The sequence below is a fragment of the Ambystoma mexicanum genome, chromosome 2p (genome assembly GCF_040938575.1).
Source record: "Ambystoma mexicanum isolate Mex_15411 chromosome 2p, UKY_AmexF1_1, whole genome shotgun sequence".
NCBI classification, from domain to species: Eukaryota; Metazoa; Chordata; class Amphibia; order Caudata; family Ambystomatidae; genus Ambystoma; species Ambystoma mexicanum.
Window position 1 is genome coordinate 1,341,573,658 of NC_090923.1, and position 15,421 is coordinate 1,341,589,078.

The 15,421-nt window shown below is 42.5% G+C and overlaps 1 protein-coding gene across 6 annotated transcripts in view; it reads right to left on the reverse strand.

Annotated features, from left to right (window-relative positions):
• Positions 1–4,529: 4,529 nt before the first annotated feature.
• The window catches only part of MIEF2 (mitochondrial elongation factor 2), a 226,562-nt gene continuing 215,670 nt past the window's right edge, over positions 4,530–15,421 (reverse strand). For all 6 annotated transcript variants that reach the window (XM_069645698.1, XM_069645699.1, XM_069645697.1 and 3 more), the window contains one exon: positions 4,530–8,117. In XM_069645698.1, coding sequence (XP_069501799.1) covers positions 7,066–8,117 — 1,052 coding nt within the window. In that variant the 3' untranslated portion in view covers positions 4,530–7,065. The remainder of the gene's footprint in view (positions 8,118–15,421) is intronic.

Here is a 15,421-nt window from a genome sequence, read left to right on the forward strand (position 1 = left end):
TACAGAGGTCACCTTGAATTAGACAGTGGCCCAGCGTATCTCACAGTTTCCTTTTTATGAAAAGCCTATTCACCTACACTAGTTTCTCTGGGCTACAAATGCAGAGGCTTAGATCCCATAAGGGATTTCAGGATCAATGTTCGTAACTCATGGAAAAGATGTATTCCACCCAGTAACGCAGAAACCAATAGTAAGGTAAAGAGGGTAAGAAAATAGAGTTGATGTCCAAAAATAAACTTTAGCCTGCAGGGTTACAGTTTGCCTGGCAACAACATAGAAATAATGGTGCACACAAACTAATGTAATTAATACTTAATGTCAGCTTACTTGAAGTTCAGTACACTTGATCCTGGGCATTGCAGCCTGCAGGTGTTCAAACCAGGTGCTGCAAGGTGACTACTCTTCCTGCATCATCACAGATGGCCACCAGCTTCCCAGAGGGGAGGCGTATAGTCCAGCATCATTGGACTTCCTCTGTGTTCAGAAGTACACTGCAGCTCAAGTTTGCCACTCTGATGCTTGCTTGGATATCTATGGCCTTGCGAACGGGTTTCTCCTCACAGATTGACTGATGCCTCACTTGCCAGTCCAGCTCAAGGCAAAAGATTTGTAGTCTTAGCAATGCAACCAAAGGGCAACCTAATGGACTACCTCAAGTGGGCTGGCAGGTGGACGACGGAGAGAGATCAAAGTCTGAGAGCTTTACAAAGGTACACTCTCCCAACTAGTCAGCCACATCATCCCCACCAACAACTACCCCCACAGAACTGTCAAGTAGCTTAGAAGGATTCATTTCTAACAAGGTTCCAGGTGGAAGTGTTGGCTTGACTACCTTCCCCTACTGCACTTAACCAAACCATTTTTAAACTGTCTGAACTTTCAGGATTTAAATAAAGTATTCAAGCGTTTGTTTCAAAGAGTATGATACGTAAAATACACTGATCTGCTTCCATTTACGTTATCCTTATTACATGTTTCGAACCATGGCGCACAGTGAATTGTATCAGTAGCTGTGACAGACCCTCTGAAAGGTTTGCTCATGGGTTTACAGGGTACTATTTTTCATGGTTTTCCTCACATCATCAGCACATATTCCTAACACATGTCTACATTACATTCACTGGTACCAACCTAAGCTTTTTATGCCTGGGCAGAGGCAGCCCTCCTGTTGTAAGTGCTGCATGCAGGCTCAATAGAGATTTCTGGTGAACACATGTTTACGTGGGGGTTACATGTCCAAGGTACGTTGTTTGCTAACCTTTTACGGTTGGACTCCAACAGTTTATTATACAACATAGGTTAGCAGAACTCTGCAAGTTTAGTTATTCTGGTTATGGATGATGGATCCAGTACTTCCTCATAAATGTATTCTTGCATTCTTAGTAAATTGTGCTTGCCTTCCTTCTTAGTTGCACCCCTCTGATTTCCCCTCTTCCAATCCTTCCCTCAGGCTTCAACATATTTCTTCTGTACCCTCATTGTTCTAGGCAGTTTTTTCCCTATGGTTGTAAGTTTTTTAACCACCTTGATATCACTCTGCAATCTGGGAACCTGTAGGACCTACTTGAGTGGTGCCGTTCCCCGATTCATACTAGTTAAGGAACTTGTGTATGGGTTATCTCAGAGCTCAAGGGTAATAAGGGATAGCGAGAAATGTGTCAACCTGGTTATTTGATGCAGGTGTCCAACAAGTAACGGTGGCCTGGCTCTTTAGTGGACGTCAGCACCATCTCCCTGGCGGGGCAACACCAATGATAGAAACAACAGTTTGGCACGCCAAGAACTGAAATGGTGGTTTGGTATCAGACATCTCATTCCTCACGTTAACATTTTGAACCCCGACAGGCACAAAAGTAATACCCAGGTGAAGTTTTTCATAACTTTTTATCGAAAAAAAAACATTTGTCTCCTGTGCAAATAATTTGTTTTTTAGCTCCTCTTTCTGGGTCATTGATGGCATTAGTAATTTTCCTCAGGTCTGTCTCTTTACTAAGACAGTCAATAAAATGATGTTAGGTGGCCACTCATGTTTTGAGGTAGTTAATTCAGCTTTGGAATTCGTGCGCGTGTGTGACAAAGTTGCTTTTTTATAGTCACATTAGAAAAAGTTTGTGCGGTCTGTAATTTTATAGCAGGTTGGCGCAATTCCCTAGAACCTCTTGTCTAATTGTAGTGTTGACACACAAAGAAAACAAAGTTGTTTTCTTTACACTCCCAGTACTTTTTTTGGATGAATAGTTTAGCCAGATCATTACATGTCTAAATGCCTTTCCACTTATCCAAAGCTTTTTTTAAACATTTTATTTTCATTTTAATTATAGCAATACCAGAAATGACAAAGAAAATCGTAACAAAAACTATATACATAATTATAAAACATAGATCCACCCCCCACGCCCCCCATAGCCACCAGGTTCACATCATGTAACATGCAATTGTCAGATTCAATACAATGTCAGAAATGTACCCCAAATCTTCATAAAACAGCCCATTCTTGCCTTGTTTCCTATATATACATTTTTCCACATCTGCTAGATCAAGCATTTCTTTCAACCAGTCCTCCCCCTTTAAGGTAACATTGGATTTCCAATTCCTAAGGATTCATTTCTTTCCCATCATGGCACCCCTAAATAACCATTTCTTTTGGCATTGAGTGAGCCATTCTAAGGTATTATCATTTCCCAATATTAATGTTTCAAAATCAAAACCAATCCATTCTTCCAAGATCACACCAATTTCACTCCAAAATCCACGCACCTTCCCGCAACCCCACATCATGTGTTCCAGCGTACCCGTTTCATGAGAACAAGCCCAACACTCTGAGTCATCCTTCAAACCTTGCTTCCATAATCTATCAGGTGTCCAATAAAACCTGTTTAATATCTTTATTTGTCTCGTTCTCTCAGTCAAACCCAAGGAACAAAATTTGACATTTGCACACATCCTTGTCCATGTCTCCACTGTTATGTCAGAGCCAATTCTTCGACTCCATTCATCTCTGAGCTAAGCACTGTCTTTATATGCATTCACTATTAGTTTGTAAACCCGACTAGCTAAACCACCTTCACCTACCAATGACTCTCTTGTAAAAAAAAATCCCGATTTAACCTTGTCTGGAAATTAATCTCACCAACCGCAATCTTCAATTTCTTGTAATCTGAAAACCTGAAATTTTCAATATGAAAATGTTGTTCCATCTCTCGAGCACTCATCCATCTCCCCTCCTTAAATAGATCATCAATCTAACTCACACCACCCAAAAATAAGTTGTGCCCAAAATAGCGTTTTATTTCCTAATCTAATAGAAGGATTCATCCATAATGATGCACCAGGATCTGTGTGTGCATCCAAACCCAACAAACCGTTCAATTTCTTCCAGGAGTTTCTCAGACAGACAGTTAATGGCTCCTTCACACTTGTCGCTATGGATTCTGTAGTCAGCAAGGCTATAGGCGACAGAGGACCATTATAACTCGCTTCCGCCATAGCCCATTCATCAGGTATCTAAAGCTTGTAACTGTCAATAACCTGGAGGATAAAACTCTAAAGAAGATTACAGGATAGGACGTGGAACAGTTCTATAAAGTAACTAAATGAACTGGTGAAGATAGCAAAATGCTATTTGAAGATTCCATATTAAAATGGAACACTCAAGTTGGAAAGGCATATTTCCGCCCAATTCTCCTGGTATTTAGTTAGGTAATATTAGTGGTCACGTCAGGATAGATTAGCTTTTGGACTAAGGACAAACATTTTATTTGAACTTGCACACTGCCAATGAGCACGCTAGTTTAGTTCTGTTAGGTAGAGCAACCCTTACGAGTAGTGGAAATCAGGCCTTTAATCTTTATTTTGAATAAAACACACTAACAACATGGTGAACCCTGGTCTGTCTCATCCTTCTGACCCCGCCACACTAGGTAGGCAGCACACCACCCAGACTATTTTAGGGCTAGCATACTCATTATGAAGGTACGACCTGCTAGAGAGGTCTTCAGACTTGCAAAGCCAGACAAGCGGTTTTCACTCTCTCCCTTTCGTGTTCAACAATGGTCAGTGAGGAGAGATACTGTAGAGCAGAACCTAATATTTTAGGGGTTTAATTAAAACAAAATGAACGATGGAGTGAACTTTGTTATGGTGGCATTTTGGCTAAAGGAGACACGGGCATTGATGTGAAGGGCATTTTAACAAAAGGTTAAGCCCCTTGGCTGTCCCACGGTTTGCAATAACATGCCAACAATCCAATGTAATGAGGATAAAACACATTTGTACTTTGAAGATAATTAGTATGACCAATTGGAAGAAGATACATTTAGTGCAAACTGAAAAGTGCAGGCCAAAAGAACCATTCCCTTTAAGGTTATGTATGAAAAAGGTGCAATGCAAAAGAGGCAAAATAATTCAACTAGATTGAATGAGAACATTAATGACCAGACTCCTATGGATTATGGGAATTACTTCATCTTCAGCAATATTTGTTGTCTATTGCAAGTAAACATTACCACCACTGTCACAAAAAGGACACACCAGTTCAAAAATCTTTATTGACAGTAATTTTTACAAAAATAGCAGCAGATTACAGGATCTAAGAAAATCAAAGCAAGTGGATATTATGTATATACCATTCCAACGGTGCAGAAAACACATTTAAAAAATAGTTCTATTTTTCTTCAAACTAACAAATTCTAGTCTATTATTGTGCAAAACTGGCAGGCATCTTTCGACCAAACACTTTGAATAACACACACTAAGAAAAAATAATTCTAGCAACTGTGATAAATGCAAGTGGCAGTAAAAAATAAATATGTTATGAGCCCCCCAACACCAGACAAGTCACTGCTCATTTACATGGGTGCGACAGAAGCACCAGACACAAAGCACACATGAAAGAGGTTGGGACCAAGAAAGGCATCCGCTACTGGGATCAACTGTCTCCGCTTAGTTGCTGTACCGCAAGAGCGAAAAGTGCGAACCCCAAAGTAGCTGCTATGGCACTCTTTTTGGGAGGGTTACCCCCTGGAAAGAAAACGGAACCAGTAGTCCATTTTTACATTCTCTTCTACAGTTCAACAGAATCAGATACTAATATTTCACAAACAGTAGTTCTTTAACAAAAGAACATTTCCCACGAAAAGACTCAATCAATGCTAATGCCCAAGCTGAAATGTCTACGTTTTTTAAAAATTCTGTAAAACCATGTGTTGCCATTTTACTGATGAAACATAATATAAGAACAGAAATGTAGACTTAGGCACTGGTAAGATCTACATTTTAACAGATGCGTTGTGTGATTCGTAATATTAGAACGACGGGCCACCTACGTAATAGGTTACGATGGTTGTGACCGATTGAAAATAGAGAAACCTGCAGGGGTGAGGGGGTTGGGAGAGTAAATGCCTTTATGCCGAGTAGACAGGATTATCATCTAAAGACCTAAATTGGTCTTATGGATGTTTCCTTGGCACATAGGAATTTAAGTTCTAGGCCCAAGGAGACCGGTCACCGTTTAGAAGCTATGCCCGTAGTCATGCATTGTTGATGATCAAATCATGACTAATGAAAGTTAGAGTCTGATATTATGCCATCGCCAACTAGCTTAACATTTACTCATTCGACTGGTAATGAGACTACAGCTGGTAATAGCCTGGAATGGGCCACGTTCCTTAGAATAAGTCTCATGCCTTCCTTTAAGACTACGCATGCACAAGAACATCATGAGGGAAGCAGTGGCATCAGCCCCATGCTCCCTTAACTGGCATTCTATTAGGAGTGCCTGTGCAGAAAGATGGATCAGCCACAATGGTCAGTGATGAGACTAATTTGACTCTCCTTATCCAACTTAGTCTGACACCTCAGCTATTGTGGAGACACTTAACACCACATAAAAGCAGCGTAAGTCGATTCTGTTACATCAGAGTCGTCAGTAAAACGATCCAGAGATCAAAATTCAATATTCTAGAGCATGGTTTTTTCCTAGTTTTTACACTTCTAGCACTCTGATAATACAAACATTATTAAGTAGCAACGGCGACTTAAGGCATGAAACTATATAAACGGCACCACACAATACATATTAAAAAAACAACTACATGAACACATGCCTCTGCGCAGTGTTCCTTAAATAAGATTCAACCAAGGGACACAAAGCAGTCCTATTAAATAAGAGTAAGCCTACCTGGTAAGTTCATTTAGAGAACATGAGAGCCCCTGATGCAAGTAACTTAGCGACACATTAAGCACAGGGATGATGCTTTTTGAGACTCCTTCATATACATCTATTTTTTTTCCTCCTCAAATGAAGCTAATGTTAATACATTTAGGGACCTGTATATTTGCGAAACTCTGGGCAGGATTGGAGCAAGAAATCTCCCTGTGGAAGGTTAGGCCTAACAGCAGGGAGAGACTTGATGCAGCTCTAGAACTAATGGCCAGACACCCAAAGCATGATCAAGTGTAGTGGGCTACTAGAGGCAACAGTAATTCATAAATACAACTTTAATCCAAAGGTGGCGCAACATTGTTAAATACATTCCTGTACAGTCCATTGCTCACTGTTTCTATACTTACCCTAGTCTATTGCACTTAAAAGACTCCATTATCCCAGCAAGCAGACCCTAGACCAGCAGGTATAAGCACATTTCAACTGGAAACACATTATACAAGAACAGAGCCCCCTTCATCTATATTGTATTGCTTTGATGCATGTCGAATTTTGTAATTCGTATTAATTGATCACAAGGAGACACCATTGAGAGACCCAACTAATCACTGCAGGTCCCACTAGACCTAGAATAGAGGAAAGGTTTGAACATTTTCAGAAATTCAGTTCCCGCAAGAACATTTTGCAGCTAAAGGTGTTCCCTCCTATTGCATATCCGATTACCCATCAGCAAATATGCAGTTCATTAGATATATAAAACTGAATACTTTAATTCATAAGATCACATACAAATTTGCAATAAGAGCCCACTTTGAACTTCTATTTGCCCATCCTGACAAAAGTACATTCAAGGCCAATTTCTGTACAAGTCCTCAACCACACTGCATCCAAGCAAGCACATATCATATCAAGACTTCGGGGTTAGACAGGGTGCTGTAAAGCATGTAGCCCGTCTCATCTATATCCTCTACATGCAATTGTGAAAACATGTTCACTTTGTTGTTGAAGTAGCAGGGTAGAAAGCCATTCTCCAGGTAACCAATCAGCTCTTCGATTACCTGCTGAAATCTGGCAGCTAAGGCACCTTCTGTCCAATCATACTCCAATTCACTAAGATGGAGGATTACGTGGGCAACGTGGCTTCCTGTTAGTTTGTTCAAGCGCTGGTGGCTCTTGCAGATGCCCTTCAGAACTTTAAGACAACAGCATCGCACACCAGCATCTTTCTCATCCAAGTTCTTGAGTTTACTGGTCTCTGCTATATAAAAACTCTGGAACCACAGGTTTTCTGCTGGACTATTTTCAAGTGACCTAGCAAGGAGAACTGTGTCCACCATTTTAATAACTGGGAATATATCGATTCTCAGCTGGTTTTGATCATGGTTCACTTCCAGCCCTAGTTCCCCAGGAGTCACCACCGGCCTGATGATTCCACCCAGCATGCTTCCAATTGAAGGCCAGTTGATGGATCCCACCAATATTTTGTGTAAAAACTCTATGATGACATTTGAGGAAAGGTATCCACCCACTAAAAACCTATCCCAGGGACTTCGGCCACGAGTAATGTACTCCAGGCCGACCCGTTTAACTAGCCAAAACTGAGGGATATTTAAGATTGTCTGGTCTCCTGGAATAAGACTCCAAAGTGTAGTCTCCAGTGCCAGGGGCACTGTAAAGCATACATGATCGGCAGTGAGGACTTCAAGGCCATCTATCAGAGAGCCAACAATCCGCATGCCACCAAACGGCAAGTCTGGGTGCTTGTTGCAGAGAAAGTCTTGTATTTCCGCAAGGATGGCATGGGCGAGCTGCATGCACTGGGAAATCTCATCCTCTGAAATAGTAACGCGGGTCTGATAGTAGTGATTCAACTTGTCCTGCAGCGTGAGACAAGGTTGGACCTTATTCTGGTCTGTTGCAGACTCTTCACACTCTGCCTCTTCGCTCGGAGGATCTATGAAGGGAAAGAAAGAAGTATGGACTTAAAACCCCATTCAAAGGACTAAATAAACATAACAGAAAAATTGTACGGTAAGCAGGTGATCCGTTTTAGGTATGTATTACAAACGTACGAGTGAAGCAGAGGCAGAACCATTAACCACAGCTGAGACCTGCTCTGGATAATTGATAAATAAATGTACATTCCTACTTTAAAGAAACTTGGTTTCCGTTTAGTTTTTGACAGCTAGGTTAAATGCAGACTGTAATGCTCTATTAGCTACAGTGCTTGGATGGCAGATGCTGGAGTACTATATATATATATATTACATTCCCTGTAATTTGCTTTATGTGGCTTGTATCAGCTTAGAATCGCATGCTATGCATAAACCGGCATCCAGTGATTGGTGCAGAGTATTACATCTTGTGTTTTCGAATTCAAAAAAGGCGTCGACAGGGGCGTTCCTGGAACATTATCCCTGACCTACGTGTACAGCTACCCATGCTCCTTCACGTGTCAAAGGCCTCAGATTGTTGTTTTTCTGCCCTGAGGAAACATGAGCAGGAGTACACTTAAAGTAATTTTTATTAGCAAGCAATACCTGAAGCAGGCAGTGGGAGAGCCTAGGGTGCAGTTGCAAATAAATGTCTTAACACTGCCTGTCCCACTTGTGAATCTGATTGTGTCGGAGTATCTACACAGTGGTGCTGTGTGAATGTGTGCACGAACTCCAGGTTGCCGCTTTGCACATTGCTTACAATAGAACTTTTGCAAGTAAAGCGAGTGCCACTCCTGTATTACTTGTAGGATGTGCCCTTGGTGTGAAAGGGGAGTGCCTTTTTTGAAAGTATAGAACATCGTTGTATATATTTGACGATCCATCTAGCAATGGGTGCCTTTAGTGACTGGATCTACTTCACTTCCTGTTGCCACTGAAACAAACAACTGATCAGACTTTCGGACCTGTTTTGTTGAGGTAGTACATCATTGCTATTTTTATATCAGGGGTATGTAGATATCTTTACCCCGTTTTGAGGGTTTTGAAAGAAAGCTGAAAGTTCGCTGGACTAACTGAAGTGAAACATATATTTTGGTGAAAACCTGGGATTCATTCTTAACGCCACCTCGCTTTTGCATATGGACACAAAAGGTTCTGAAATGGATATTGCTTGTAATTCACGTATCGTTCGTATGGATGTGATTGCAATTATGAAAGCCACCTTGTGCGTACGGTCCTTTATAGAAGCTGTATGCAGAGGTACGAAAGGTGGTCCCATTAGCTAGCTTAAAATAAAGTAAAAATCCCATCCTGTTGGTGGAGGTGCTATTGGTGGGTACATTAATTTAATCCCCTCCATAAAAGCTTTAACAGGAATTTTTCACCAAATTATGTGTTGAGATGTAGTGTATGCTGATAAAGTAGGTAAGTGGACCTGAAGTGAGTTAAATGGTAGGCTTGAGTCTAGTAGGGAAAGGAGGTAGGTTAGCATGTTTGTCGGAGTAGTCAATGGGGCAGATACCATTTTTTGCACACTAAATGATATTCTTTTCCATTTAAGTAACCATGTTTGTTGTTAGGTTGACGTGCCCCCTTTAGTGTTTTCTTACACTGCAATGATAGATTTAAGTGGCCAGGTTCAAGGACATCAGGAGCCAAGATGCTAGGTTGGCAAATGGGGTGTTGGGTGTGTGATTTGCAGAGACAGTTATTTTAACAGGTCTACTGATGTTGTCAGCATGCGTGGAGGACAAAGTGACATGTTCAGCAGATGGAAATGCCATAACTGCCCCACCCACATTTGGGCAGTTAGAACTCACGTTTCCATATTCCTGATGGAAGTTGTGAATTAGCTTTGGTAACAGAGGTGTCAGGGAGGAAAGTAAGCAAATATGCCTCACTAGCACACAGATAGTCTATGGTCATCTGCATGCAAAGTTTTGTCATTTTGCATTTTCTGCAGTTGCAAAGAGATCAAGCTTTGTAAGCCACCACAATACACAAATCCGTTTGGGTGTGCTAGTGTTTAATTGCCACTCGTTTTCTGCCTGCTTAAGCTGTCTGCTAGCTAGTTGTGTTGGAACGTGCTGCTTGTAAGAGGATGTGTCTCTTAAAATCCCACTTTTAAATTTTCTGTTCGAGTAGCGACAACTCCAGTAAGTGTGTTCCACGTCCTTTGTTGATTTAAACCATGGCGGTTGTCTTGTCTGTATTGATAAGAACACTTGTTGACGAGGCTTGCCTGAAAAAAGCATAGTGCCATTTGCACTGCTTGAAGCTCGAAGATTTTTAGGGGTCTCTTCAGTGGTTGCATTGACCACTTTACCTGTATTGTGCGGTGCTGGCAATGTACCCCCCAACCTGTCATGGATGCGTCCATTGTGATATTTATCGGACAAGGTTTGTTGACAAAAGATCATCCTTTCAGTACATTTTCCTTCGTCCACCACTTGAGTGCTACCACTATGCTTTGCAAGAGTATTTGATCACCCCACTTGCTTGAGACTGCTAACAATTGCTGTAATGGTCGCATATTGAGTCATAAATGAGGAATTATGTAAATGGAGGATGTCATAATGCCCAACAATTTCATGACTCTTTGGACTTATCTTATAACTGCCAGAATAACTTTGGATTTTTGCCAATAATGCCTGCACCTCATCTTGCAATAGGTAAGAGATGCCCAGTTTTGTGTATAGAATAGCTCCCAAGAGTTTCTTGTTTTGACCGAGCTTAGGCTTCATTTCTTTTGATTGATGGAAAAGCCTTAATCACGTTGAAGACTGATTATTTCCTGAGTGGGTAATAGACATGCCATTAGCATCCAGGACCAGGAGGTGCTGGACCTCCTGGTTTTCAGAAAATGGTTGAAAACTAGACTGTTTGAATGAAAACGTCTTTACATTGTGTGCGTCCTATCTGTACAGCGCCTGGATGCCCTTGGGCTTTGGCGCTTAATAAGTGAAATAAAAATAGCATAATTGACCTAAAATCATTTGGCATAAAAAATGTGATCACATTTTTTTGACCTTTTTTTTTCCAGTCAAACTTAGCTAAATATATGTATATGGGGGTGGGTAAGGGTATAGATTAGGTTGAGGGGGAGTGTGTTTTAGGTCAAATAGACCAACACCATAGACATTGCTTGCCATTGAATCCAGTTACCAGCCAATCAACGAGATAGGGATAGACTGGGATTACTTTGCGACAGGTGTACAGCCTCCACCGTGAGCTCTTTGGTGACTACACAAGGTGCCGAGGCAATTCCAAAACAAATAACCTTGAATTTTAAATGCTGGTGTATTTTGAAAAGAAACTAAGATATTTTCGATGGCCTGGGAGCATTGAAATATGTAATTGTGCATCTTTCATATGCAATGCTGCCATGTAAACCCCTTTTTTGAGGAGGGGAATTACCCGTTTGTGTGGTTATTCGGATTTTTTGGTTCATATTGGTTTGCTGGCCTTCAGTCTAGAACAAGGTCTCTTTGTTCTGGCCTTTTGGAGGGCCACAAAATAGAATGCCTTTGTATACCAGATGAGGAGGAACCTTCTCAATGGCTCCTTTTGCTATAAGCATCTGAACCTCTTCTTTAAGAACTGTTATATGTTCCGGAAATAGATGTCTGAATACTGGAGGACGACAGTGCGGTTTTGTTAGGAATTCCATGCAGTACCAACGTTGTACTGTTGATGGTACCTGCTGGTCTGAAGTTATACTCTCCGATGCAAGTGAATGAGGTTATGCAGCTCCCTACTTGGGAGACTTGGGAGGGAACTTGAATTGGTAAAACATGGTTTAGCGGCAGAGGGAGCTCGTCTGAGCCTGCCCTCGGCCACATGCTCATCCTCATACAAGGAAGAATTGATTTCCAAATGTGGTTGACTGTTGCTAATCTTAGCTGTGATACCATGAGCCTGATGCAGGTGTGTATGATGCCTGGGGTGCCCATTGGCTAGCTTGTGGTGCGTGAAAATTCCTCTTTCCTGCAGAGGACCTTTGTTCATATGGTCGGTGTGACAATTGTCCGACACTTCTCCTCGTCTCATTTTCTTTCTTGTTTTTTTTTAGTGCCTCATCCACCGCCATGGCAAAGAACAAGTTACTTACCAACTGGTAACGTTCTTTCGATTGGATGTTCCTCCAACGTATTCCTCATCTTAGATGTATTCCATCCAGCTTTAGCTGCTTCGGAAAACATTTTCGGCAGAGGGCGCCCGTGCATCGATGTCGTCGAGACGATGGTCCCTCAAAGGCCTCCGTCGAGGGTGACGTCATTGGGTATACAAGTAGCACGCACGGCGCCCGTTGGCCTCAGTTCTGTTTTTCCCCCCTCACTCTTGTTCTACTGTGTAGATTGTGCCGGTAGTCAGGTGTTAGCCTTGCGAGAGTTGAAGTGGCAATAACCCCGAAAAAATCTACAGAAGGGTAGGTTGGGAGGGCGATGAGGAATACGTTGGAGGAACATCCAATCGAAAGAACGTTACCAGTTGGTAAGTAACTTGTTCGTTCGAGGGGATTGTCTCCTCCAACATATTCCTCACCTTAGATGGACTCCCAAAGCAGTATGGACAATTCTCTGGAGGAGGGAGTAGATTTTTTGATACCCTTAAATGGTTGAATATAGTACTGCTTTCCCAAAATTCAGCTCCTTAGACTGGGAAGCATCCAGACTACAGAATTTTGAAAAAGTATGCAGCGAAGACCAAGTTGCTCATCACAAATGGATTTTATAGGAACACCTCTTTGAAGGGCTGTCGAAGAGGCGATGCCTCTGGTGGAATGGGCCATTAAGCCTTCTGGTGGGTCATTCTCCGCTAATCTATAGCATTCTGAAATGCAAAGCACAATTCAATGTGATATGGTTTGTTTCAACACTGATTGACCCAATTTCCTTCCTGGGTAGCCAATGAAAAGTTGATTATCCACTCTAAGCTTGGAAAGCCTAGAAATGTAAAAGCTTAGAGATCTTTTTGGATCTAACCTGTGCAATCTTTCGTCTTCCTTACTAGGATGAGGTGGAGGATAGAATGCGGGTGGAACAATCTTCTGATTCAAATGAAAATCGAACAAAAATGAGGGTTTAACCCTTAATACCACTCTGTCCCTATGGAACACAGTATAGGGTGGCCCAGAAGACAGTGCCTGCAATTTGCTCACTCTTCTTGCAGATGTTAAAGCAACTAGGAAAGCAGTTTTCCATGTCAGTAATCTAAATGAACAAGTGTGCAAGGGTTCAAAAGGGGCACACATTAAGAATTGTAGAACCAGATTAAGATCCCAAATTGGTACTTGGGATAGGTAAGGAGGAAACACACTGGTGAGTCCTTTTAAGAATTGTACTACTAAAGGAATTTTGAAATAGGAGCATTCTTCCGACAAGCGCTTGAAGATGGAACGCGCTGCAAGATAACCTTTAATGGTCCCAACATTTAGACCTCTATGTGCTAGGGACAAGAAGAAGGACAGTACTTCCGGGATAGAACATAGAAAAGGATCAACATTCTTTTCTCTGCACCAGTTGCAAAACTTTTTCCAACGGCATAGAGATTTTGTTGCTGGTCTCCTTGCCAAAAGCAACATCTCCATGACGTCATCTGGAAGGTCCCAATCCTTGTATCTCAGCCTTTCAGATACCAAGCGTGAATGTTGAGAATCTTGACCTCTGGATGGAGAACCTGACCCTCCATTTGTGAGAGAAGGTCCTCTCTCTGAGGAAGGTGTACCGGGGGACAGATGGACATGTCTAGAAGGTCCAGATACCACGTTCTCCTGGTCCAATCCGGAGCAATTAGGATCATGCGGTTTCCGAACCGTCTCAGTCTCCTGATGACCTGAAGAATGACGGTAATTGGAGGGAACACGTATAATAGTGGGAAGTTCCACTCCACCACGAACGCGTCCCCTAGAGCTCCTCTCGGGGGAAATTCTCTTTAGCAATACCTTTCGCATTTCCGGTTGATTCCGGTCGCAAATAGGTTTACTCGAGGGGTTCCCCAAGGGCGAAGATCTCTTGAATGACTTCCTGAGCCAGTTCCCACTCGTGGGACACCGTGCTCTGCCTGCTCAGAGCGTCCACCGTCATATTCTCCTCCCCAGCTAGATGAACTGCTGTTAAGGAGATTCCTTCTTGAATTGCCAAATGCCAGAGCTGCATTGCCTCTCTGCACAGAGGTAGTGACCCTACACCTTCTCTTTTGTTTAGATAATGCATGGCCACTATGTTGTCCGCCATTATCAAGAAATGTTTTCCTCTGACAGATGGTAGAAAAGCCTTCAGCGCGAGTCTGATTGCTTTCAGCTCTAAAATGTTGATGTGTAGTTTGGACTCCGATGGAGACCAGCGACCGCTGATTGTCAAATCGTTGGCATGAGCTCCCCACCCAATGAGTGAGGCGTCCGTCACTACTGTAATCTCCGGCCATGGTTGCCAAAAATGCTCTCCTTTTAGGATATTTTCTGTGCAAGTCCACCACAGAAGATCCTGCCGAACTATGTTCGGAATCTGGAGAAAATAGTCATTTGACCTGAGAACTGCGACCATTGAGTCTTTAGAGCCCATTGAAGGGATCTCTTCCTCAGGCATGCCTCTGGCACTAGGTAGGTGCAGGATGCCATGAGTCCGAGTAACCTTAAGAAGTCGCAGGCCCGGAGATTTTGGGCATTTTGGAATTTGGAAACCATCTGAAGAATGTCTTGAGCCCTCAACTTGGGAGGCAAGCTCTTTCCCAAGGATGTCTAATACAGCCCCTATGTACTGGAGCTGTTGGGAAGGTGTCATTTGTGACTTCTTGAAATTGAGGGAGAAGCCCAGTTTGTGGAGGAAGTGGCAGGTGACTTTCAGATAATCCAGTGCTTGTTCGGCAGAACGTGCCCTGATCAACCAATCGTCCAGGTAGGGGTAGACGTGAATCCCCCCCTCTCCTGAGGTGCGCTGCCACCACTACCATTAACTTGGTGAAGACCCTCGGAGCGGAGGTCAATCCGAATAGCAGGACTCAAAACTGATAGTGCGAGTCGCCAACTACGAACCTCAGGTATTTTCTGTGCTTGAGATGAATTGGCACATGAAAGTAAGCATCCTGGAGGTCCAATGACACCAACCAATCCTGAAGTTGCAGGGCCTGAAGGATCTGAGAAAGAGTAACCATCTTGAACTTGTCCTTCCTGAGGAGCTTGTTCAAGCCTCTTAAGTCCAAGATGGGGCTCAGTCCTCCGTCCTTTTTGGGGATAAAAAAATAAGGGGAGTACCATCCCTTGTTTCTCTCTGATACAGGTACTGGTTCTATAGCACCTTTCTCCATCAGGGATAGAACTTCC